Genomic DNA, 22,916 nt, shown 5'->3' with positions numbered 1-22,916 from the left:
CAGCAAAAAAAAAAAAGACATCTCTTTCACCAAGTCAGTTTTATTGAGGACAGTTGGGTCAGAGACACATTTAACCAAACATGACTTATTAGATACAGGAAGAGGCATCCCAGGATGAAAAACATATTTAATGGAAAAACTAAATGTGTATATTTTAGTAAAGAAGCTTGTGAGTTGCTACACAAAGCAACAACATGACATCTCATTGGGTGTCCATCTCTGTGACTTCCTGATTCACAGAAACAAGACACACCCCATCCATACAGTGAGGTTTTTAAAGCTAGACATTTCAAATGAGATTGCTTCATACATTCTACCCCCTGAGCAACAAGCAGTAAGTCACACGTAGGTATCCACTCCCATTTTAAACACACAGAACAGTATTTTCTTACATCCTATATTATTACTAGTACCATACAGGGAAAAAGTAAGAACCAAAGCAAGTGAATCAACCCTTACATGTATTTTGTAACATAAAACACATTTCCTTGAAGTAGTCATACGTCCCCCTCATCACAGAACAAGGTTACTTTCAGGGTTGGGCTCAGTTCCATTTCAATTCAGTCAATCCTGGAAGTAAACAGACGTTCCAATTACAAATGTATTTTAGTTTTACTTTCTAAATTGAAACAGACTTGGTAACTTTTATACTCTTGCATGGCAAAAGTACTGAGCTGAACTGAGCAGCCAACTTATAATATTCTTCTCTTTTCCTCATTTCCAAACACAGTTTTTTTTTTTTTTAAAGAAGCACCTAGTAAATTGGTAAATCTATAAGGATTGGATAGGTATAAACATGGTGACTACTTCACCTAGCCTAATCAGAGGTGTTATTTAGCATATTGCGTTGCTACTCCTGTCTATCCAACAGTTTCAGATAAACTACATTTGCCTAGGACCTAGGAGGGTAGTTAGACTAAATATTAGTTTGTTTGGCATTAAGTCTATGACGCTATATCATTGGCTAGAACTGAATGGGCTGAGGTGTATTACCGGTACCCGAGCAGTAGAAAGAGACCACACTGAGGTCCCAGCTACAGAGAGACCTCTTTAATAAGGTCAGAGCACACTGAGGTCCCAGCTACAGAGAGACCTCTTTAATAAGGTCAGACCACACTGAGGTCCCAGCTACAGAGAGCCATCTTTAATAAGGTCAGACCACACTGAGGTCCCAGCTACAGAGAGACCTCTTTAATAAGGTCAGACCACACTGAGGTCCCAGCTACAGAGAGACCTCTTTAATAAGGTCAGACCACACTGAGGTCCCAGCTACAGAGAGCCATCTTTAATAAGGTCAGACCACACTGAGGTCCCAGCTACAGAGAGACATCTTTAATAAGGTCAGACCACACTGTGGTCTCAGAGTAAGGCACAAAGCTTCACCCAACAGGATATAAGCGACTACGTGCTGTTCATCAATATAGGTGTGACAGTATTTGAGTGCGTCCATTCCCTATATAGTACCCTACTTTTGACTGGCTCCTATGACTGAGTAGTATGCCCTTACTTTTAACTGGGGAAAAAAGAAGGGCCCTATACAGGGAATGGGTTGGTATTTAACACACAAGCCTGTCATCACAGAATGAACCAACACCAATACCCAAAACATAGGGGTGAGAATGATCAGCCAGGTATTCAAACCCACATACCCAGGCCATTAGGGCCTTTAGAGACTGTGTTAGCCCACTGAGTTAAAGCCAAGGCATTACCCTAGGGAGCTAACGCGAGTCTTCAGATCTCAGGCAAGGTTATTCACCATGCAGGCATAGTAACCCAAGTGGTTCACAACCAGTGGTACTAGAACCCTTGGGGGTAACTGGCCAATCCACAGAGACTACTTGAGAAGACTCATGAGACCATAGGCTTACTGGTCAAAGACTCCTGAGACCATAGGCTTACTGGTCAAAGACTCCTGAGACCATAGGCTTACTGGTCAAAGACTCCTGAGACCATAGGCTTACTGGTCAAAGACTCCTGAGACCATAGGCTTACTGGTCAAAGACTCCTGAGACCATAGGCTTACTGGTCAAAGACTCCTGAGACCATAGGCTTACTGGTCAAAGACTCCTGAGACCATAGGCTTACTGGTCAAAGACTCGTGAGACAATAGGCTTACTGGTCAAAGACTCGTGAGACAATAGGCTTACTGGCCGAAGACTCCTGAGGGGGTATAGGGCAGAGCATGGAGTACATTACTTGGTGGTGTACAGTACCAGTTGTGAACCACTGGTTTATCCTAGCCAAATAACCTGTGTTACACTTGCGTCACCATATACAACGTGTTAAACACTTGTCATATGGGTTAAAAACCCTGAGATTCCAAACCACAGTGGCATTCATAGGGTTGAAAAATTCAGGTAACTTAAAAAAAAGAGAAAATGATTTCCAGAAGATCCTGGTTGGAATGTTGGATTTCTTGCTTATTCCTGCTTGATTCCGTGAATCTTCTAACCTTGATTTATGGAATATGTGGGAACTTTGAGAAAGTTAATGGAATTTTGCAGTCCTAGTCATTCACAGGTAAGGCTGTCGCATAACAAAAATAAATCTTGACTACCCTCTGTGCAACATACGTGGCTGTCTGAGTTCATATCCAAATATCAACATTTCCACGTACAACTATAAAATACGGCTTCAATCTTCACGTGGATTATTCACGGATTGTTCATTCATTGAAGACTTCTACTAGTAAGAAAATCCTACTGTATTGCTATAGTTTAAACACATTATAGTTCAGGACATCATAAACTTTGGTAATCTAACTCTGTTATAATATCAGCCTAGTCATGTTGAAGCTCTAAAAGGTGAGCGCAGGCTAGCGCTCAGTCAGGTTTTACCAGGCCGACGTGCCACCATCAGTAGCACCCTCAACACTATAGACTAGGATAGACGGCTATTGTGCTACAAAGCTGGTTTAAGCATGGGCAGAGCGAGCCATTGAGGAGTTTCACCATTTTGAAGTAGTCAAGTGGCTGGTACTTGCTATCGGTCAGGAAAGGACTACAGAATTCCATCCAGGTCAGTAGGACTGATCAGCCAATGAATTATACTATACTAACATTACATAACTGCAGGTGTCAGTAAATCACCAACCTTGGCTTAATACCCGTTCAGGCAACACCATCCAGGGGGCAGTAATTTACCAACCTTTGCTTTACCGTTGAAAAAATTGACTACTTTAAAATTGAGAAATCCCTCAATGGCGCTGCCCATGCTGTCACAGAAGCCCTCTCTATGCCGAACACATTCCTCAACCTAACCAATCACTCACAGATCTAGGATCAGATTACCCTAACCCCAATCCCCACCCTTAATCATTAGAGGGACAACATCTGATCCTGGACCTGCAGTAAAAAGGTGCAAAGTATATCTATTCCTTACCAAACCTTCTACGCCAACTTTCCTTCTGCCTCCTGACTAGTCCCAAGATGTCCTGGTTTTTCCAGAAATCCTGGCTGAAGGATTCCAGATTCTCTGCTTACTACACCCTGATTCTGAGAATCTTCCAACCAGGATTTCTGGAAAACCAGGGTATTTTTGGGAAAGTTACCTGAATTTAGCAACCCTACTCCTGACCCTCTTAACACTCCTTCCACTTCCTGTCCTTAACCAGTAGGTGTCACTGTTCAGTCACAGTATTATTATTCAAACATTGGTAGACAAAACAAGGGGGTGTATTCAAGTGAAGTAAAATATAATTCATCATTATTGTGTGGATAAACGTTCATTCCAGTAAGACTTCTTCCTCCATAAAACAACCAAAGGATCAAAAACAGAACAGATCAAATGTAACAACAAAACACGTGCCGTCCTGTAGCGAGACACTGTGGTCACGTCTCAAATGGCACCCTATTCCCGACATAGTGCACTACTTTTGACCAGTGCACTACTTTTGACCAGAGACCTATAGACCCTGGTCACACCCTGTTCCCTAGATAGTGCACTACTTTTGACCAGATATAAGTCCGCTACAGGTTAGTCCCAACAGGAAGTGTCAGAGCCATAAGCCCCGCTCCTAGAAGCCTCTCTCAGTCCTCGATAAGAGACCCAGGGCAAAGCATCCTGGGTAAAGTGCAGAGGAAGGAGTACCGTTGATCCGTGACGTCATCAAAGCTCCTCAACGGCGCTCTAGAACAGTTGATATCAACACTGAGGTTCCATGACGTTCCATTGCATTAGAGGGTGAGGTTCTGTCTCAATGACGTTCTAGAACTCTAGACTCACTTCCGTGATGTCCAGTGATCTGGTCCATTCCTTTCCAGAGTGAGAGCTGTACGCTAGCACATTAAACCCCATTGGAAGCTGAAAGCTGGGATACAAGCCTGGTGACCTAGGGAGACTGTGCTGGGCAGGGACATATTCATTAGTGCACGCTGTAGCTAACTGGAGAAAAACATTTTGCAACAGAACAGGTTTCGCACAAAAAAACAACAGCAGTTTATTGGACAAGTTCAGTTAGTCCTTCCCCGTTTCAGCCAGTTTACCGCCATTCGGTGTCTAGTGAATACGACCCTGATAGATATGGAGGGAGGGGTTGATGAGGTGTGGGGCTAGGGTGGAGGGGGGGGAGTTCACAGAATAATTTTTGGTCCTGGTCCGAAGTCTAACATCTTCACCATTCTGTAACACACAACAGAAACAGATTACTTTAACAGCACACTACAACTAACAGAATGTTTCAGACTCCATCCCAGGCTATTTTCAGCCATTTTGTTAGGACTCCATCCCAGGCTATTTTCAGCCATTTTGTTAGGACTCCATCCCAGGCTATTTTCAGACTGTCATTCCCCAATAGGCTTTGTTGTAGGTTAAGGATCATCATCGTTCATTAATATTATGTAGACTACCGAATCAGCTTTATATTTGTTCATTAGGTTGTAGGCTACGACATTACGACTAATGGGATATTTTTGTTTATGTATTGGTCTTCAGTGTCCATTTCATTCGCTGATGGGCTGTCAGGTTCCAGTTTAATGTAATACAAACTAAACAGATCAGAATGTAGATCCCTGACAGAGTAAATGTCTGTTACAAACTAAACAGATCAGAATCTAGATCCCTGACAGAGTAAATGTCTGTTACAAACTAAACAGATCAGAATCTAGATCCCTGACAGAGTAAATGTCTGTTACAAACTAAACAGATCAGAATCTAGATCCCTGACAGAGTAAATGTCTGTTACAAACTAAACAGATCAGAATCTAGATCCATAACAGAGTAAATGTCTGTTTACATTACTTGATTCAATTGTAGGTAGGCTATGAAATGGCTTGTCAAGTCATTGGTTGAGTAACAAATGTCACCCTATTCTCTAGTGCACTACTATTAACCAGGGCCTATAGGGATTAGGGTGCCATTGGAGATGCAGTCATTATTGAGCTAGTCGTAGAGCTAGCTATAGTTGACCCCCTCACCCTTTCTCGTAGAGTCCGTTGGTGGTGGACGGTGTGTCAGAAGAAGAGCCTCTCTGGATGGGTGGCGCCACCTGTCCCCCAGAGAGGGTACTGCAACCAGGAGACTGTTCATAGACAAACTCCCTACAGGACGCTAGTTTAGACTCCAGGTTCTGAAACCACAGGCATGGATGGATGCAGGCGCAGGCCGCACACACACAGTTATGTTATGTGTTTGTGATATTGTGATCAGAGGGGAAGACAGAACAGTGCTGTGATCAGAGAGGAAGACAGAACAGTGTTGTGATCAGAGAGGAAGACAGAACAGTGTTGTGGTCAGAGAGGAAGATGGAGAGAACAGAACAGTCAGCAGACTTCCTGTTACAGCTGTACGACTTACAGGAAACAGATGTTAAATCACACAGAGACAGAATCCCTGCACTACCTGTATGAGGGAGGTATTAGTGCAGGGGTTCTCAACCTTTTTCCCCAAGTCCCCCTTTTTTAATGTCACTTGAATTTAATATCGGCTAATCAATAAACACCAGCTTGATTTTGGTTTAATTTGAACATTGTTGTTTTGAAGCTCATTTCAAGTCATTCTACATAGTTTAACAAAATTTAGGGAGGCTATTTAATGATAATAATAGATTTAGAAAATAAAGTCTAGACCCGATTGCCCCAAATGTTATTCCGCTACCAATTATGTTTTATTAGAATTATTTATATTAAACCTCAATTTAATTATGCATACTCTTTTACAGAAAGTGATTCGATCAATTGATAGCGACAGTCACATTGTATCAGATGACTTTCCCAACTAAAGTCCAATTTCTTTGACTCCTCCACTTTAGAAGGTCGTAGCTCAGCTTCTGAATGTCATAGCAACAAACCAATATATACCCATGTACATCAGGGCCACGTCTTCCTCTGCCATTTTACTGCTTGCTGCTAGCCTAAAGCGTTTCACTGCTTGCTGCTAGCCTAAAGCGTTTCACTGCTTGCTGCTAGCCTAAAGCGTTTCACTGCTTGCTGCTAGCCTAAAGCGTTTCACTGCTTGCTGCTAGCCTAAAGCGTTTCACTGCTTGCTGCTAGCCTAAAGCGTTTCACTGCTTGCTGCTAGCCTAAAGCGTTTCACTGCTTGCTGCTAGCCTAAAGCGTTTCACTGCTTGCTGCTAGCCTAAAGCGTTTCACTGCTTGCTGCTAGCCTAAAGCGTTTTACTGCTTGTTGCTAGTGTAACCGATGTGAAATGGCTAGCTAGTTAGCGGAGTGTGCGCTAATAGCGCTTCAAATCGGTGACGTCACTCGCTCTGAGACTTTGAAGTAGTTGTTCCCCTTGCTCTGCAAGGGCCGCGGCTTTTGTGGAGCGATGGGTAACGATGCTTCGAGGGTGACTGTTGTCTGTGTGCAGAGGGTCCCTGGTTCGGGCGAGGAGAGGGACGGAAGCTATACTGTTACACTAGCCTAAATCGTTTTACTGCTTGTTGCTAGCATAAATCATTTTACTGCTTGTTGCTAGCCTAAAGCGTTGCGGATTTATGCATAATTTTAGATTTGTATAAACAAATCGCAAAAATAAAATTATAATAATAATTACCACTCAAATAAAGGAATGTCCCGCGCCCCCACCAAACGTTGACGACCCAGATGGAGGTTGGGAACCCCTGGTGTAGTTGTGTAGTGTGTAGGTGGGTAGTGTGTGTATGAGAATTAGAAGACAATCATCGCAGACCTTCAATGAACATCATCTTACCCCGACTTTCCTCAGCAGTTCTCCTACGATGTTGAGAGCTGAGATACGTGTCGACGTGGTGAGAGGAGCACCTGATAGGCCATCGCCTGAACACACACACACAATAATAAAAGAGTTTTACATCTCCTGGTGTGATCCGGGAATTTAGTGAGTAGACACATTTTATACATGAACACATACACGGGGGCACTCACCTCTGCTGTAAGAGGGTGGGGGGGTGGTGAAGGGGCTTGCTGAGGGGTGGGGGGGTCTGGAGGGCGTGGAGAGGAGGGATGGAGGGAGAGCAGGAGGAGGAGCGGTATGGAGGGATGAGGGCGGTCGTGTGGATGAATGGGAGGTATGGAGGGATGTTTTGTCCTCCGTCTTGTCTGAGTTCTTGGTGACAGTGAAGGACAGTAGTCTTTCCTGCTTCTGTTGGACAGCCAACTCCTGTCTTAGATCTAAGACACACAGAGAGACAGTAAGAAAGCCTGTCCCTTTAAGAGTGACTGATGATGTCATAGCTAGCACAGCTCTGAGGGATCATTCCATCCCTGGTTCAGCCCCCTGCGCCTGTGGAGAGGAATCTCCGGCTTGGAACATTATTATTTCTAGCTGTTAACCAGGCCAACAGGACCGCCAGTTAACCAGGCCAACAGTTACCCAGGCCAACAGTTACCCAGGCCAACAGTTACCCAGACCAACAGTTACCCAGACCAACAGTTACCCAGACCAACAGTTACCCAGACCAGGACCATTAATTCATAACACAGAGACACATGAACACTGTCCCAACACTGTCCCAGCCTTACACCTACAGTTTTATATAGAGCCATAGCTGAATGGAACTCTTTACCAATCCATATTTCTCAGGCAAAAAGTAAAGACCATGTGACTGGATAGGAAATAGAATGCATCAACTGACTGTTAAATGTGTTTCCTGTCAGGTATTTTAATTGTCTGTATTGTCTACGTGTTAAATGTCCGTAAAGTCTTAATTTGTAATTGTTTGTAATGTCTTATTAATTGGTGTTGGACCCCAGGAGAATGAGCTAACATGACGGCGTTAGCTAATGGGGATCCTAATCCTAGACACACCTCTGGCTTCATCCGTCAGTCTCTGAACTGACTCCAGTAGACTCCTTCTCATCCAGCTGACTTTAATACAGCAGTATTAGACATAACAGAAAGGGTAGGTCTGAGATAGAGGTAGGCTAGGTGTTTCATGTCTTCATACCTCTGGCTTCATCCTTCAGTCTCTGAACTGACTCCAGTAGGTTCTCCTTCTCATCCAGCTCACTCTCCAGGAAGGCATTCCTCTCTATCACATGGTTCATCCTCTGTTCAAAGTCCTCCAGAGACATGATGGTAGCCCTAATGGAGGGGTGAGAGGAGGAGGAAAGGGGGACAGGGGGACAGGGGGTAAAGATGATGTGGTGAGGAGTTAGGTGGTGTTAGTGTACATCATTAAGAACCATTCTCTATTCTACATGTAAGAATCCTGCCAGTGAGATGGTCCAGGGAGAACAGAGAGAAAAGAGAGGTGCTTATGATATAGGGATCTCTCCAGATCATCGTTAGCCTGCTCCAGTTACACCCCTCCCCCCACCTCTTGGCTCTCTCCAGGTCATCATTAGCCTGCTCCAGTTACACCCCTCCCCCCCACCTCTTGGCTCTCTCCAGGTCATCATTAGCCTGTCCAGTTACACACCCCCCCCCCCCCCACCCTTGGCTCTCTCCAGGTCATCATTAGCCTGTCCAGTTACACCCCCTCCCTCTTGGATCTCTCCAGGTCATCATTAGCCTGCTCCAGTTACACTCCCCCCTCTCACCTCTTGGATCTCTCCAGGTCATCATTAGCCTGCTCCAGTTACACTCCCCCCCTCTCTCTCTCTTACCTCTTGGATCTCTCCAGGTCATCGTTAGCCTGCTCCAGTTACACCCTCCCCCCTCTCTCTCTCTTACCTCTTGGATCTCTCCAGGTCATCGTTAGCCTGCTCCAGCTCTCTGATGTATTTATGGAGCTGGTCTCTGATGGCCGTGGTCTCAGCCAGGTCTTCTTCCAGAGTAGAGATCTGATGGTACACCTCCGAGTGCTGCCTTTCATACTTCTCCTGGAGGGGATAGGGGGCAGAAGTGGTCAACAGTAGTACCCCAACAGTGTTTCTCAACTCCTCCAGTACCCCAACAGTGTTTCTCAACTCCTCCAGTACCCCAACAGTGTTTCTCAACTCCTCCAGTACCCCAACAGTGTTTCTCAACTCCTCCGGTACCCCAACAGTGTTTCTCAACTCCTCCGGTACCCCAACAGTGTTTCTCAACTCCTCCGGTACCCCAACAGTGTTTCTCAACTCCTCCGGTACCCCAACAGTGTTTCTCAACTCCTCCGGTACCCCAACAGTGTTTCTCAACTCCTCCAGTAGAACAGAGTTTCTCAACTCCTCCAGTACCCCAACAGAGTTTCTCAACTCCTCCAGTACCCCAACAGAGTTTCTCAACTCCTCCAGTACCCCAACAGAGTTTCTCAACTCCTCCAGTACCCCAACAGAGTTTCTCAACTCCTCCAGTACCCCAACACTGTTTCTCAACTCCTCCAGTACCCCAACAGAGTTTCTCAACTCCTCCAGTACCCCAACAGAGTTTCTCAACTCCTCCAGTACCCCAACGCTGTTTCTCAACTCCTCCAGTACCCCAACAGAGTTTCTCAACTCCTCCAGTACCCCAACACTGTTTCTCAACTCCTCCAGTACCCCAACACTGTTTCTCAACTCCTCCAGTACCCCAACACTGTTTCTCAACTCCTCCAGTACCCCAACACTGTTTCTCAACTCCTCCAGTACCCCAACAGAGTTTCTCAAGTCCTCCAGTACCCCAACAGCACATTTTTGATGTAGCCCTGGACAAACTCACCTGATTCAACATATCATCAAGCCCTCAATGAGTTGAATCAGGTGAGTTTGTCCGAGGCTAATCTAGTACGGGCCCTGTTCTATAGCAGTCCGCTATATGGGGAGTACGGGCCCCGTTCTATAGCAGTACGCTATATGGGGAGTACGGGCCCCGTTCTATAGCAGTCCGCTATATGGGGGAGTACGGGCCCCGTTCTATAGCAGTCCGCTATATGGGGAGTACGGGCCCCGTTCTATAGCAGTCCGCTATATGGGGAGTACGGGCCCCGTTCTATAGCAGTCCGCTATATGGGGAGTACGGGCCCCGTTCTATAGCAGTCCGCTATATGGGGAGTACGGGCCCCGTTCTATAGCAGTCCGCTATATGGGGAGTACGGGCCCCGTTCTATAGCAGTCCGCTATATGGGGGAGTACGGGCCCGTTCTATAGCAGTCCGCTATATGGGGAGTACGGGCCCCGTTCTATAGCAGTCCGCTATATGGGGAGTACGGGCCCCGTTCTATAGCAGTCCGCTATATGGGGAGTACGGGCCCCGTTCTATAGCAGTCCGCTATATGGGGAGTACGGGCCCCGTTCTATAGCAGTCCGCTATATGGGGAGTACGGGCCCCGTTCTATAGCAGTCCGCTATATGGGGAGTACGGGCCCCGTTCTATAGCAGTCCGCTATATGGGGAGTACGGGCCCCGTTCTATAGCAGTCCGCTATATGGGGAGTACGGGCCCCGTTCTATAGCAGTCCGCTATATGGGGAAAAGGGGATGCATATATAGTATCTTAAGACGACTCTTGTGGTGTAGACCAACAACAACGGGGTGACGGTGGTGTAGACCAACAACAACGGGGTGACGGTGGTGTAGACCAACAACAACGGGGTGACGGTGGTGTAGACCAACAACAACGGGGTGACGGTGGTGTAGACCAACAACAACGGGGTGACGGTGGTGTAGACCAACAACAACGGGGTGACGGTGGTGTAGACCAACAACAACGGGGTGACGGTGGTGTAGAACAACAACAGGGTAATGGTGGTGTAGAACAACAACAGGGTGATGGTGGTGTAGAACAACAACAGGGTGATGGTGGTGTAGAACAACAACAGGGTGATGGTGGTGTAGACCAACAACAACAGGGTGACGGTGGTGTAGACCAACAACAGGGTGATGGTGGTGTAGACCAACAGGGTGATGGTGGTGTAGAACAACAACAGGGTGATGGTGGTGTAGAACAACAACAGGGTGATGGTGGTGTAGAACAACAACAGGGTGATGGTGGTGTAGACCAACAACAGGGTGATGGTGGTGTAGAACAACAACAGGGTGATGGTGGTGTAGAACAACAACAGGGTGATGGTGGTGTAGACCAACAGGGTGATGGTGGTGTAGACCAACAACAACAGGGTGACGGTGGTGTAGACCAACAACAACAGGGTGATGGTGGTGTAGAACAACAACAGGGTGACGGTGGTGTAGACCAACAACAACAGGGTGACGGTGGTGTAGACCAACAACAACAGGGTGACGGTGGTGTAGACCAACAACAACAGGGTGATGGTGGTGTAGAACAACAACAGGGTGATGGTGGTGTAGAACAACAACAGGGTGATGGTGGTGTAGACCAACAACAGGGTGATGGTGGTGTAGACCAACAACAGGGTGATGGTGGTGTAGAACAACAACGGGGTGATGGTGGTGTAGAACAACAACGGGGTGATGGTGGTGTAGAACAACAACAGGGTGATGGTGGTGTAGAACAACAACGGGGTGATGGTGGTGTAGACCAACAACAGGGTGATGGTGGTGTAGAACAACAACAGGGTGATGGTGGTGTAGAACAACAACAGGGTGACGGTGGTGTAGAACAACAACAGGGTGACGGTGGTGTAGACCAACAACAGGGTGACGGTGGTGTAGACCAACAACAGGGTGACGGTGGTGTAGAACAACAACAGGGTGACGGTGGTGTAGACCAACAACAACAGGGTGACGGTGGTGTAGACAACAACAACAGGGTGATGGTGGTGTAGAACAACAACAGGGTGACGGTGGTGTAGACCAACAACAGGGTGACGGTGGTGTAGAACAACAACAGGGTGACGGTGGTGTAGACCAACAACAGGGTGACGGTGGTGTAGACCAACAACAAGGGTGATGGTGGTGTAGACCAACAACAACAGGGTGATGGTGGTGTAGACCAACAACAGGGTGATGGTGGTGTAGACCAACAACAGGGTGATGGTGGTGTAGAACAACAACAGGGTGATGGTGGTGTAGACCAACAACAGGGTGATGGTGGTGTAGACCAACAACAGGGTGATGGTGGTGTAGACCAACAACAGGGTGATGGTGGTGTAGACCAACAACAGGGTGATGGTGGTGTAGAACAACAACAGGGTGATGGTGGTGTAGAACAACAACAGGGTGATGGTGGTGTAGAACAACAACGGGGTGATGGTGGTGTAGAACAACAACAGGGTGATGGTGGTGTAGAACAACAACAGGGTGATGGTGGTGTAGAACAACAACGGGGTGATGGTGGTGTAGAACAACAACAGGGTGATGGTGGTGTAGAACAACAACAGGGTGATGGTGGTGTAGACCAACAACAGGGTGATGGTGGTGTAGACCAACAACAGGGTGATGGTGGTGTAGAACAACAACAGGGTGATGGTGGTGTAGACCAACAACAGGGTGATGGTGGTGTAGACCAACAGGGTGATGGTGGTGTAGAACAACAACAGGGTGATGGTGGTGTAGAACAACAACAGGGTGATGGTGGTGTAGACCAACAACAGGGTGATGGTGGTGTAGAACAACAACAGGGTGATGGTGGTGTAGAACAACAACAGGGTGATGGTGGTGTAGAACAACAACAGGGTGATGGTGGTGTATAAATCCAGCAGACTGTTAGTGAGGCCATATTCATCAAGACAACAGAATTTATCTTCAGTTACACAGGGTATATGAAATGTACAGTCAAGTGTTCCAGGAAAAGATATATAACAGCCAGCAGATCAGCCTGACCTGACAGTTTGTTAGGGAAATGACCGATGACAAGACTAGCGGACTTAAATTTCTGCACCATCTCAATTATCTCTGCATGCAAATACTCACGTTAGCCAGTAGCCATGTCAGTCTAATGGGCCTGCAGTCTAATCTTTGCTTCCTCAATTTCTCTCAAAGCTCATTGGAGGAGGGGATCCAAGGTCCCTCCCTCTAATGATCTTTGAGAGGAAACAAGAATTTTGACAGCTAGTACCTTTTCACACACAGCTTAAGTTTGGTAATAGACAGGATGCTATAGCTTTTGTAACTTCATGTGTGACTCAACCGCTGGCAGCGTGTCACAGGAAGTACATCCATCAGGAAGTGAGAGTCAGACATCGTCAGCGGTTCCAAAGTGTCGTCACCTCAAGCACAGCCAGGCATGCACTAACGCCCCGCACCTCTGATTCAGAGGGTGACATGAGGAAGACACACTTCAGTTGAACAACTGAGTGGTTGTCTCCTTCCCCTAACCACATTCCCATCCACAGTTATGCAAGTAGTCATACTGAAGACAAAAAAAAAAATCCTGACAGCTGTGATGGAAAGAAGTTTTGGTAATAAAAAAGAAATAAAAATACAGACAGGTTTCCATCCAATAATTGGTGACAGAATCTACCTACTGACAGTCACTTAATTAGGCTATGTCAGGAATATACACTGCTCAAAAAAATAAAGGGAACACTTAAACAACACAATGTAACTCCAAGTCAATAACACTTCTGTGAAATCAATCTGTCCACTTAGGAAGCAACACTGATTGACAATACATTTCACATGCTGTTGTGCAAATGGAATAGACAACAGGTGGAAATTATAGGCAATTAGCAAGACACCCCCAATAAAGGAGTGGTTCTGCAGGTGGGGACCACAGACCACTTCTCAGTTCCTATGCTTCCTGGTTGATGTTTTGGTCACTTTTGAATGCTGGCGGTGCTTTCACTCTAGTGGTAGCATGAGACGGAGTCTACAACCCACACAAGTGGCTCAGGTAGTGCAGCTCATCCAGGATGGCACATCAATGCGAGCTGTGGCAAGAATGTTTGCTGTGTCTGTCAGCGAAGTGTCCAGAGCATGGAGGCGCTACCAGGAGACAGGCCAGTACATCAGGAGACGTGGAGGAGGCCGTAGGAGGGCAACAACCCAGCAGCAGGACCGCTACCTCCGCCTTTGTGCAAGGAGGAGCAGGAGAAGCACTGCCAGAGCCATGCAAAATGACCTCCAGCAGGCCACAAATGTGCATGTGTCTGCTCAAACGGTCAGAAACAGACTCCATGAGGGTGGTATGAGGGCCCGACGTCCACAGGTGGGGGTTGAGCTGACAGCCCAACACCGTGCAGGACGTTTGGCATTTGCCAGAGAACACCAAGATTGGCAAATTCGCCACTGGCGCCCTGTGCTCTTCACAGATGAAAGCAGGTTCACACTGAGCACGTGACAGACATGACAGAGTCTGGAGACGCCGTGGAGAACGTTCTGCTGCCTGCAACATCCTCCAGCATGACCGGTTTGGCGGTGGGTCAGTCATGGTGTGGGGTGGCATTTCTTTGGGGGGCCGCACAGCCCTCCATGTGCTCGCCAGAGGTAGCCTGACTGCCATTAGGTACCGAGATGAGATCCTCAGACCCCTTGTGAGACCATATGCTGGTGCGGTTGGCCCTGGGTTCCTCCTAATGCAAGACAATGCTAGACCTCATGTGGCTGGAGTGTGTCAGCAGTTCCTGCAAGAGGAAGGCATTGATGCTATGGACTGGCCCGCCCGTTCCCCAGACCTGAATCCAATTGAGCACATCTGGGACATCATGTCTCGCTTCATCCACCAACGCCACGTTGCACCACAGACTGTCCAGGAGTTGGCGGATGCTTTAGTCCAGGTCTGGGAGGAGATCCCTCAGGAGACCATCCGCCACCTCATCAGGAGCGTGCCCAGGCATTGTAGGGAGGTCATACAGGCACGTGGAGGCCACACACACTACTGAGCCTCATTTTGACTTGTTTTATGGACATTACATCAAAGTTGGATCAGCCTGTAGTGTGGTTTTCCACTTAAATTTTGAGTGTGACTCCAAATCCAAACCTCCATGGGTTGATAAATTGGATTTCCATTGATTATTTTTGTGTGATTTTGTTGTCAGCACATTCAACTATGTAAAGGAAAAAGTATTTAATAAGATTATTTCTTTCATTCAGATCTAGGATGTGTTGTTTAAGTGTTCCCTTTATTTTTTGGAGCAGTATATTTATTTTTATTGTAAGTTAGTTGGCTGCTAGACTGTCTAATTACTGACCCCCCCCCCCCCCCTCCCCCATTGATTTTGTTAGTCACTCACTCAGATATATTATAAACTGCAAACATCTCTCCACCCTACGGCAAAATGTGTACAATAGCAATAAATTAGCGGTAAACTGCTAATTGTTCTCTGCCTCATGGCAAAATGAGTAAAATGACATGAAATGAGTTCTAAAACTGCTGAATCTCTTCTCTGCCTCAGGAGGTCTGGAGTGATCACCTCTTGTGATGAATATAGTCCCTCATCACACACACAAACACACCTGTCCCATGGAGAGTTCTTTAGACCAGCAGCCTCCCTATCATCCTCAGAGATAGCAGGCTCATAAACACTGGCCCAAACTGTCAACTGGCTGATAGGAAAATACCTATTCAAATACAACTGGGACTGCAGGCGTTGCATCAGACAGACTCGGGCCACGTTCAGTAGCAAAATGCTGACGAACATTGAAAACGGTCCCTCCTGCCCGAACTGTGCTCTTTGGAATGTCTTGCCGTAAAAGCCAAACTCAATATCCACGTTGACTCTCCCTCATGTCACTCTGCTGTTGAGCTTGATTGACTGTCTTGACCTGAAGCAACTTGTTGATGTCCCGCCCCCCCCCCCCACACACACACACACACCCCCCGTGGGCACATACTTGACCTGGTCATCACTGACCCCATCAACAACATGCCGGTCTATGACCTCGGTGTGCCTGACCACAAGGTTGTCTCACTGGACTTGACATTCCTTCCCCCTCTAACCAAGTCCAAGCATCACATACGTTGTCAGAACTAGAAAAGAATGTTGACCCAGCCAGCCTGTCAGTGGATGAAATTGTGGAGTTCTACAACCAATCCCTGACCAGTGTGCTTGACCTCCACGCCCCCATAAAAATACAGGACATCACATTCGCTCACTCAGCTCCCTGTTAAACTCCATGTCCCGAACCGGCTCATAGCCCATAACAAAGAGGGGAAACAACATGAAGATAATAAAGTAAACTATATACAATTAACAATGGTGTGTGTAGCCAGTTCAGTAGTGTAAGTGAGTGGTTGCATGCATAGATGGTGATAATGATGGGTGTTGAGAGGTGCCAAAAACAAACAAACCACAAAATGCCACAACCAAAACATAAGTGTGTCTGCGTGGAGAGTCTCCTCAATGAATGGGAGAAAGGTGTATTTATCCCGGGACACACCCGGGCCCAGATGTGTCCCATTTCACTGACGACCCTCCCGGCTTCGCCCACCGACATCCTATTAAGGAAAACAAGAGCAAAGAGAGAGAATTCAGCAGACAGAGTGGGAGGGTCATCACATCCAGAACTGAAAAATACTAAATCCATTGGCTGCATCCTGCAGCGTCTCAGAAACTTGGGCCTCACCATCCTTTTAAGACCACTGTCAACAGCTCCCTTCTGAAGCCCGCCCTGGATCCAGAAGTGCTGGATAATTACAGGCCAACATCCAACTTCTCCTTTCTAAGGTGTTGGAAAAAAAGTGGTTGATGTACAGCTTCAAGGCCATCTCAATCAGAACCACCCATTTGAGAAGTTCCAGTCACGTTTCCGGCCGGCCCACAGCGCTGAAAAACGGCCCTACTCAGGGTCACCAATGACCTGCTGATGGCAGCTGATGCAGGCTGTCTCCAGATCCTCCTGGACTTGCACGCAGCTCTTGACACTGTCGACCACCCCACCCTCCGGGACACCATTGGACTGTCTGGACCAGCGCTGAGCTGGTTCCACTCCTACCTCTCAGACAGGACTCAGTACATGTCGCTAGGTGGGTCCAAGAACAGATCCATGTGGGACACCGCAGGTGACATGGTGGGTCTGGGACCTGGACCATGGGACCATCCAGTACATGCTCCCCCCTTGGGTTGTGTGGAATCTCCTTCCACTGCTATGCTGTTGACACCCAGCTGTAGGTGTCAACTGCCCCCAAGTCCCTCTGATGCATGTGCCCGTCTGAACACCTGCCTTGAGGAGGAGAGATGAGGGCATGGATGAAGCAAAACGTCCTTCAACTGAACAGCAGCAAAACCAATGCCCTACTAGTTGGCAGCCCCCACCAGGTCCAGCATGCACCTATAACACACCTCACCATTGCAGGACAGAACATCCTTCTGTCCCCCCTCAGGTTCCAGTCTGGGTGTAAAGCTCCATTACTTCCTGACCTTTGACAGCCGCATCAAACAAAAGTGTAGAACGTCATTCTATCACCTCAAGAACATTGACCAAACTCAGTCCCACCCCCTCACTCAGTCTGATGCAGAGAAGCTGGTCCATGCCTTTATCTCAAGGCTGGACTACTGCAACACATCCTTCACCTGGATCCCTGGCAGGAGTCTCCAGGATCCCTGGCAGGAGTCTCCAGGACTACTACAACAGTCTTCACCTGGATCTCCTCCAGAAGCTCCAGTACATCCAGAACAGCTCTGTCAGGATCCTGATGAGAGTGAGGAAACACCATCACATCACCTCCATCCTGGCATCTCTGTACTGGCTCCCCATCTCAACACCATCACACCCATCCTGGCATCTCTGTACTGGCTCCCCATCTCAACACCACCACATCACCTCCATCCTGGCATCGCTGTACTGGCTCCCCATCTCAACACCACCACATCACCTCCATCCTGGCATCTCTGTACTGGCTCCCCATCTCAACACCACCACATCACCTCCATCCTGGCATCGCTGTACTGGCTCCCCATCTCAACACCACCACATCACCTCCATCCTGGCATCTCTGTACTGGCTCCCCATCTCAACACCACCACATCACCTCCATCCTGGCATCTCTGTACTGGCTCCCCATCTCAACACCATCACACCCATCCTGGCATCTCTGTACTGGCTCCCCATCTCAACACCACCACATCACCTCCATCCTGGCATCGCTGTACTGGCTCCCCATCTCAACACCATCACATCACCTCCATCCTGGCATCTCTGTACTGGCTCCCCATCTCAACACCACCACATCACCTCCATCCTGGCATCGCTGTACTGGCTCCCAGTCTCAACACCATCACATCACCTCCATCCTGGCATCGCTGTACTGGCTCCCCATCTCAACACCATCACATCACCTCCGTCCTGGCATCGCTGTACTGGCTCCCAGTCTCATTCCAGATTGAATTCAAAACCCTCCTGCTGACTCATCACTATGCTAAGGATACTGGGACTAAACACCTCCCTCTGCAACCGGATCCTGGACTTCCTGACGGGCCGCCCCCAGGTGGTGAGGGTAGGTAGCAACATCTGCCACGCTGATCCTCAACACTGGAGCTCCCCAGGGGTGAATGCTCAGTCCCCTCCTGTACTCCCTGCCAGGCATGACTCCAACACCATCATTAGGTTTGCAGACGACCCAACAGTAGTAGGCCTGATCACCGACAACGACGAGACAGCATATAGGGAGGATGTCAGAGACCTGGCCGGGTGGTGCCAGAATAACAACCTATCCCTCAACATAACCAAGACTAAGGAGACTATTGTGGACTACAGGAAAAGGAGGACAGAGCACGCCCCCATTCTCATCGACGAGGCTGTAGTGGAGCAGGTTGAGAGCTTGCCAGGTCTAGGGCAAAAAGGCTTCAACAGTTTTTACCCCCAAGCCATAAGACTCCTGAACAGGTAATGAAATGGCTACCCGGACTATTTGCATTGTGTGCCCCCCCACCCCTCTTTTTACGCTGCTGCTACTCTCTGTTTATCTTATATGCATAGTCACTTTAACTATACATTCATGTACATACTACCTCAATTGGGCCGACCAACCAGTGTTCCCACACATTGGCTAACCGGGCTATCTGCATTGTGTCCCACCCACCACCCGCCAACCCCTCTTTTATGCTACTGCCACTCTCTGTTCATCATATATGCATAGTCACTTTAACCATATCTACATGTACATACTACCTCAATCAGCCTGACTATCCGGTGTCAGTATGTAGCCTCGCTACTTTTATACCTTGCTACTGTACATAGCCTGTCTTTTTACTGTTGTTTTATTTCTTTACCTACCTAAAGTTCACCTAATACCTTTTTTGCACTATTGGTTAGAGCCTGTAAGTAAGCATTTCACTGTAAGGTCTACACCTGTTGTATTCAGCGCACGTGACAAATAAACTTTGATTTGATTCATAACAATGCCCCTCCTTATCTCAAGGAACTGCTCTCCCTCCATAACTCCACCCTCAGGTCAAGAGATAACCTGCTCTTCCACACCCCCGGGACCAAGCTCCGTCCCTCGGGGATCGGGCTGTCAGGTCAAGAGATAACCTGCTCTTCCACACCCCCGGGACCAAGCTCCGTCCCTCGGGGATCGGGCTGTCAGGTCAAGAGATAACCTGCTCTTCCACACCCCCGGGACCAAGCTCCGTCCCTCGGGGATCGGGCTGTCAGGTCAACTTTTTTTGTTGTTGATTTTATGCACCCGCAGATTATTCTGTATAATGAGAAGAGCTTTACAAATGTAATAAATAATAATAATAATAATAATAATAATATTATAACGAAGGGCTTGATAAGTTGAATCAGGTGTGTAATAATTGAAATAAATGGAAGGGCTGGGGGTCCCTGAGTAGAGGTTGGAAAAACGCTGCTCTAAACTAGAGTCAAGTCAACAGTTCATACCTTGTAGTTCTCCAGTTCCATGTGTAGCCTGTTGTTCTGTGTGACGAGTTCTCGGTTCTGTGTCTCACACTGCTTGAGTTCAGTCTCCAGTTCCACCTCATAGTCACGACTCATCTGCTGGAACTCCTGCAGCTCCTCCTGCACCTCCTCAGCCCTGGGAGAGGTTAGGGGTCAAGATGGTGGTCGTGGAGTAACAGAGGACACTACGGTTTAAGCAGATACCTGTGGGTACCTCTGCTGGGGCCTGGCAGACTGCTACTTTCTCTCTCGTGTGTGTGTGTGTGTGTGTGTGTGTGTGTGTGTGTGTGTGTGTGTGTGTGTGTGTACCTCTGTTGGCGCTTGGCTGCCTGTTCCTTCCAGTAGTCCACCTCCTCCTCCAGAGAGACAAACTTAAGGGGCTCTGGTTCTCCCATCTCTGCCCACACCACTGGTAACTCTTCTCTCCCCGATCTCTTCTTCTCTCCCTCTCTTACAGTTCTCTCACTGAGTCAGTAAATGGAAGTAAGGCGAGAGTCAGTAAATGGAAGGAAGGAAGGAAGTAAGGCGAGAGTCAGTAAATGGAAGGAAGGAAGTAAGGCGAGAGTCTGTAAATGGAAGGAAGGAAGGAAGTAAGGCGAGAGTCTGTAAATGGAAGGAAGGAAGGAAGTAAGGCGAGAGTCTGTAAATGGAAGGAAGGAAGGAAGTAAGGCGAGAGTCTGTAAATGGAAGGAAGGAAGGAAGTAAGGCGAGAGTCAGTAAATGGAAGGAAGGAAGGCAGGCGAGAGTCAGTAAATGGCAGGGGCAGGCAGGCAGGCAGGCAGGCAGGCAGGCAGGCAGGTGAGAGTCAGTAAATGGCAGGCGAGAGTCAGTAAATGGAAGGCAGGCAGGCGAGAGTCAGTAAATGGAAGGCAGGCAGGCGAGAGTCAGTAAATGGAAGGCAGGCAGGCGAGAGTCAGTAAATGGAAGGCAGGCAGGCAGGCGAGAGTCAGTAAATAGGTGCGAGTCAGTAGGCTAAACTTAGATGATCAACAGTGTTGATACTTTTTCTTCCGAAAGAGTTCTCTATTCAGCCTTTCCAAGTCAACAATGTGCTTCAGGCAAGACAGGACAGCAGAAAAGGGTTACAGGAGTTTAGTGCAAACTACAACGACATAAGTCAGTCATCACCTAGCTAGCTAAGGAGTGCGCTGTCAGTGTCAACTGATGACAATAGGATGGCTGTCAAACTATAGGAACGCAAAGAAAAGCACAACGGCCAGGCTTAATGAACATCAATTTTGTTTATAAAGCCCTTTTTACATCAGCTGATGTCAAAGTGCTGTACAGAAACCCAGCCTGAAACCCCAAACAGCAAGTAATGCAGGTGTAGAAGCACGGTGGCTAGGAAAAACTCCCTAGAAAGGCCAAAACCTAGGAAGAAACATAGTGAGGAACCAGGCTCTGAGGGGTGGCCAGTGCTCTTCTGGCTGTGCCAGGTGGAGATTTTAACAGTACATGAATGTATCATGTTTATTCAAACAAAGCAAATGGACGAATTTGGAATATGACTTGTTTATTTTGTAGCTATTGCCATTCTACTCATAACCAAAGTCTTAAAAGCAGTGTTTGTAAGATTTAAACAATATCTGAACTTGTACATTCAAGTATTTGCTAACTGATGTTACAAGCAAACAAGGCAGCAAGCAAAAGAAACTGCACTTTGGTCAGAATACAAAAGGGGAAGTGTATTCTCGCCTTCACACCAGTAACAAGCAGTGTCAACTGGACAACGTTAGATTGTTATGCTTGCAATATGTAGTCTCTGGTCAAACTAAGTAGCTATGCTCTGGCATTTATTTTCTGCCAATTTTACAATAACGCAACCAGAGTCAGAATTGACCAAATGCAGTTACAAATGTATATGTGCAGACAGCATAATTTGCCTATACATCGAACTAACGGACGAGTCTGTCATAAATTTACGTTACCATCGCGATTTAAATCCCAGTATATTGACAGTTGATACTAACCTACCTAGGATTGCTTGTGGTGGCTAGCAGCCGGTGCTCCAACGGTGCCGAAAGATGACGGTACCTTTATAACGGAGCTACAAAACGGAACAAAAGTATCCAGAAAATGTTGTTACATAGATCATCCCTTGGCCGAAAGTAGTAACAAAGTTGCCAACTAGAACAATGCGAAGGCTGCATATCTCTTTTGTCCAAAGAAGACTCATCGCTAATCCTCCAACCACCGCGATAGTTTAACCTCTCACCATTGGTCGGTTATACTGTCAATCAAGTGTGTAGGGCGATGAATGGCCAATCGCGTTCATGATTTGCTTAGGAAGTCGGTTAAATCAAATGCGCTTTTAAGCAAAGAGGAAGAGGCGAAGCGAGAGGTTTTACTCCGCACAAAATCTGCTCAATAAAATGTTTGTATGGAGGTCAATGGGTGTCGAATTTGGTAAACAAAAGATGTAATAGCTAATTTGCTACGTGAGGTTAATATGATCTAATAAAGTGTTATAATGGTTAGGTTGTTACAAATGCACTGATATGAGTGAACGCACGTGGCAACTTCGAAAAAACCCACTTTATATCTAGTGCAATTTTTTTTAGGTGAGGGAGCCCAAAAATATGTAAATGACGTCATCATTTCCTCAATCAAAGTTTGTACCGACAGATGTAGCCTATTATTACAGGGCTCTCCAACCCTGGTGCTCTACCGTGCTGTAAGGATTCACTGCTACCCCAGTTGTAATTAACCTGGTGCTCTTGAGTGGTGCAGCGGTCTAAGACACTGCATCTCAGTGCTACAGGGGTCATTACAGACCTTGGTTCGATTCCAGGGTTTATCACAACAGGCCATGATTGGGAGTCCCATAGGGCGGCGCGCAATTGGCCCAGCGTTGTCCTGCTTAGGGTTTGGCCGGGGTGAATGAATTTGTTCTTAACT

General features: G+C 47.3%; 1 protein-coding gene across 2 annotated transcripts; it reads right to left on the bottom strand.

The window, feature by feature from the left end:
* Positions 1 to 24: 24 nt before the first annotated feature.
* Positions 25 to 22,525, bottom strand: LOC106606316 (nuclear distribution protein nudE homolog 1). Of its 2 annotated transcripts, none has more exons than XM_045719627.1 (9): positions 21,989 to 22,525; positions 20,328 to 20,483; positions 20,001 to 20,154; positions 9,092 to 9,240; positions 8,364 to 8,500; positions 7,342 to 7,587; positions 7,148 to 7,233; positions 5,415 to 5,566; positions 25 to 4,620 (listed from the first exon to the last, which is right to left on the bottom strand). In XM_045719627.1, exons 2-9 carry the CDS (start codon positions 20,411 to 20,413, stop codon positions 4,572 to 4,574), a joined length of 1,059 nt encoding a protein of 352 aa, XP_045575583.1. In that variant the 5' UTR covers positions 20,414 to 20,483; positions 21,989 to 22,525; the 3' UTR covers positions 25 to 4,571. The 2 variants fall into 2 exon arrangements, with proteins under 2 accessions (XP_045575583.1, XP_045575582.1); XM_045719626.1 differs by having other exon boundaries at positions 21,993 to 22,524.
* Positions 22,526 to 22,916: the final 391 nt, after the last annotated feature.

This window comes from Salmo salar, chromosome ssa06 (genome assembly GCF_905237065.1).
Source record: "Salmo salar chromosome ssa06, Ssal_v3.1, whole genome shotgun sequence".
In the NCBI taxonomy this organism is placed as follows: Eukaryota; Metazoa; Chordata; class Actinopteri; order Salmoniformes; family Salmonidae; genus Salmo; species Salmo salar.
Note: the sequence above shows the minus strand (reverse complement) of the source record. Positions and strands in the feature narration are given on the sequence as shown.

Excerpts from the sequence above, each read along its gene's own strand:
- LOC106606316 (XM_045719627.1), bottom strand. The coding sequence starts at position 20,413 with ATGGGAGAACCAGAGCCCCTTAAGTTTGTCTCTCTGGAGGAGGAGGTG. Across the intron at positions 20,155-20,327 it reads GCAGCCAAGCGCCAACAGAG|GGCTGAGGAGGTGCAGGAGG; the intron begins GTACACACACAC and ends AACCTCTCCCAG. Across the intron at positions 9,241-20,000 it reads TGGAACTGGAGAACTACAAG|GAGAAGTATGAAAGGCAGCA; the intron begins GTATGAACTGTT and ends TATCCCCTCCAG.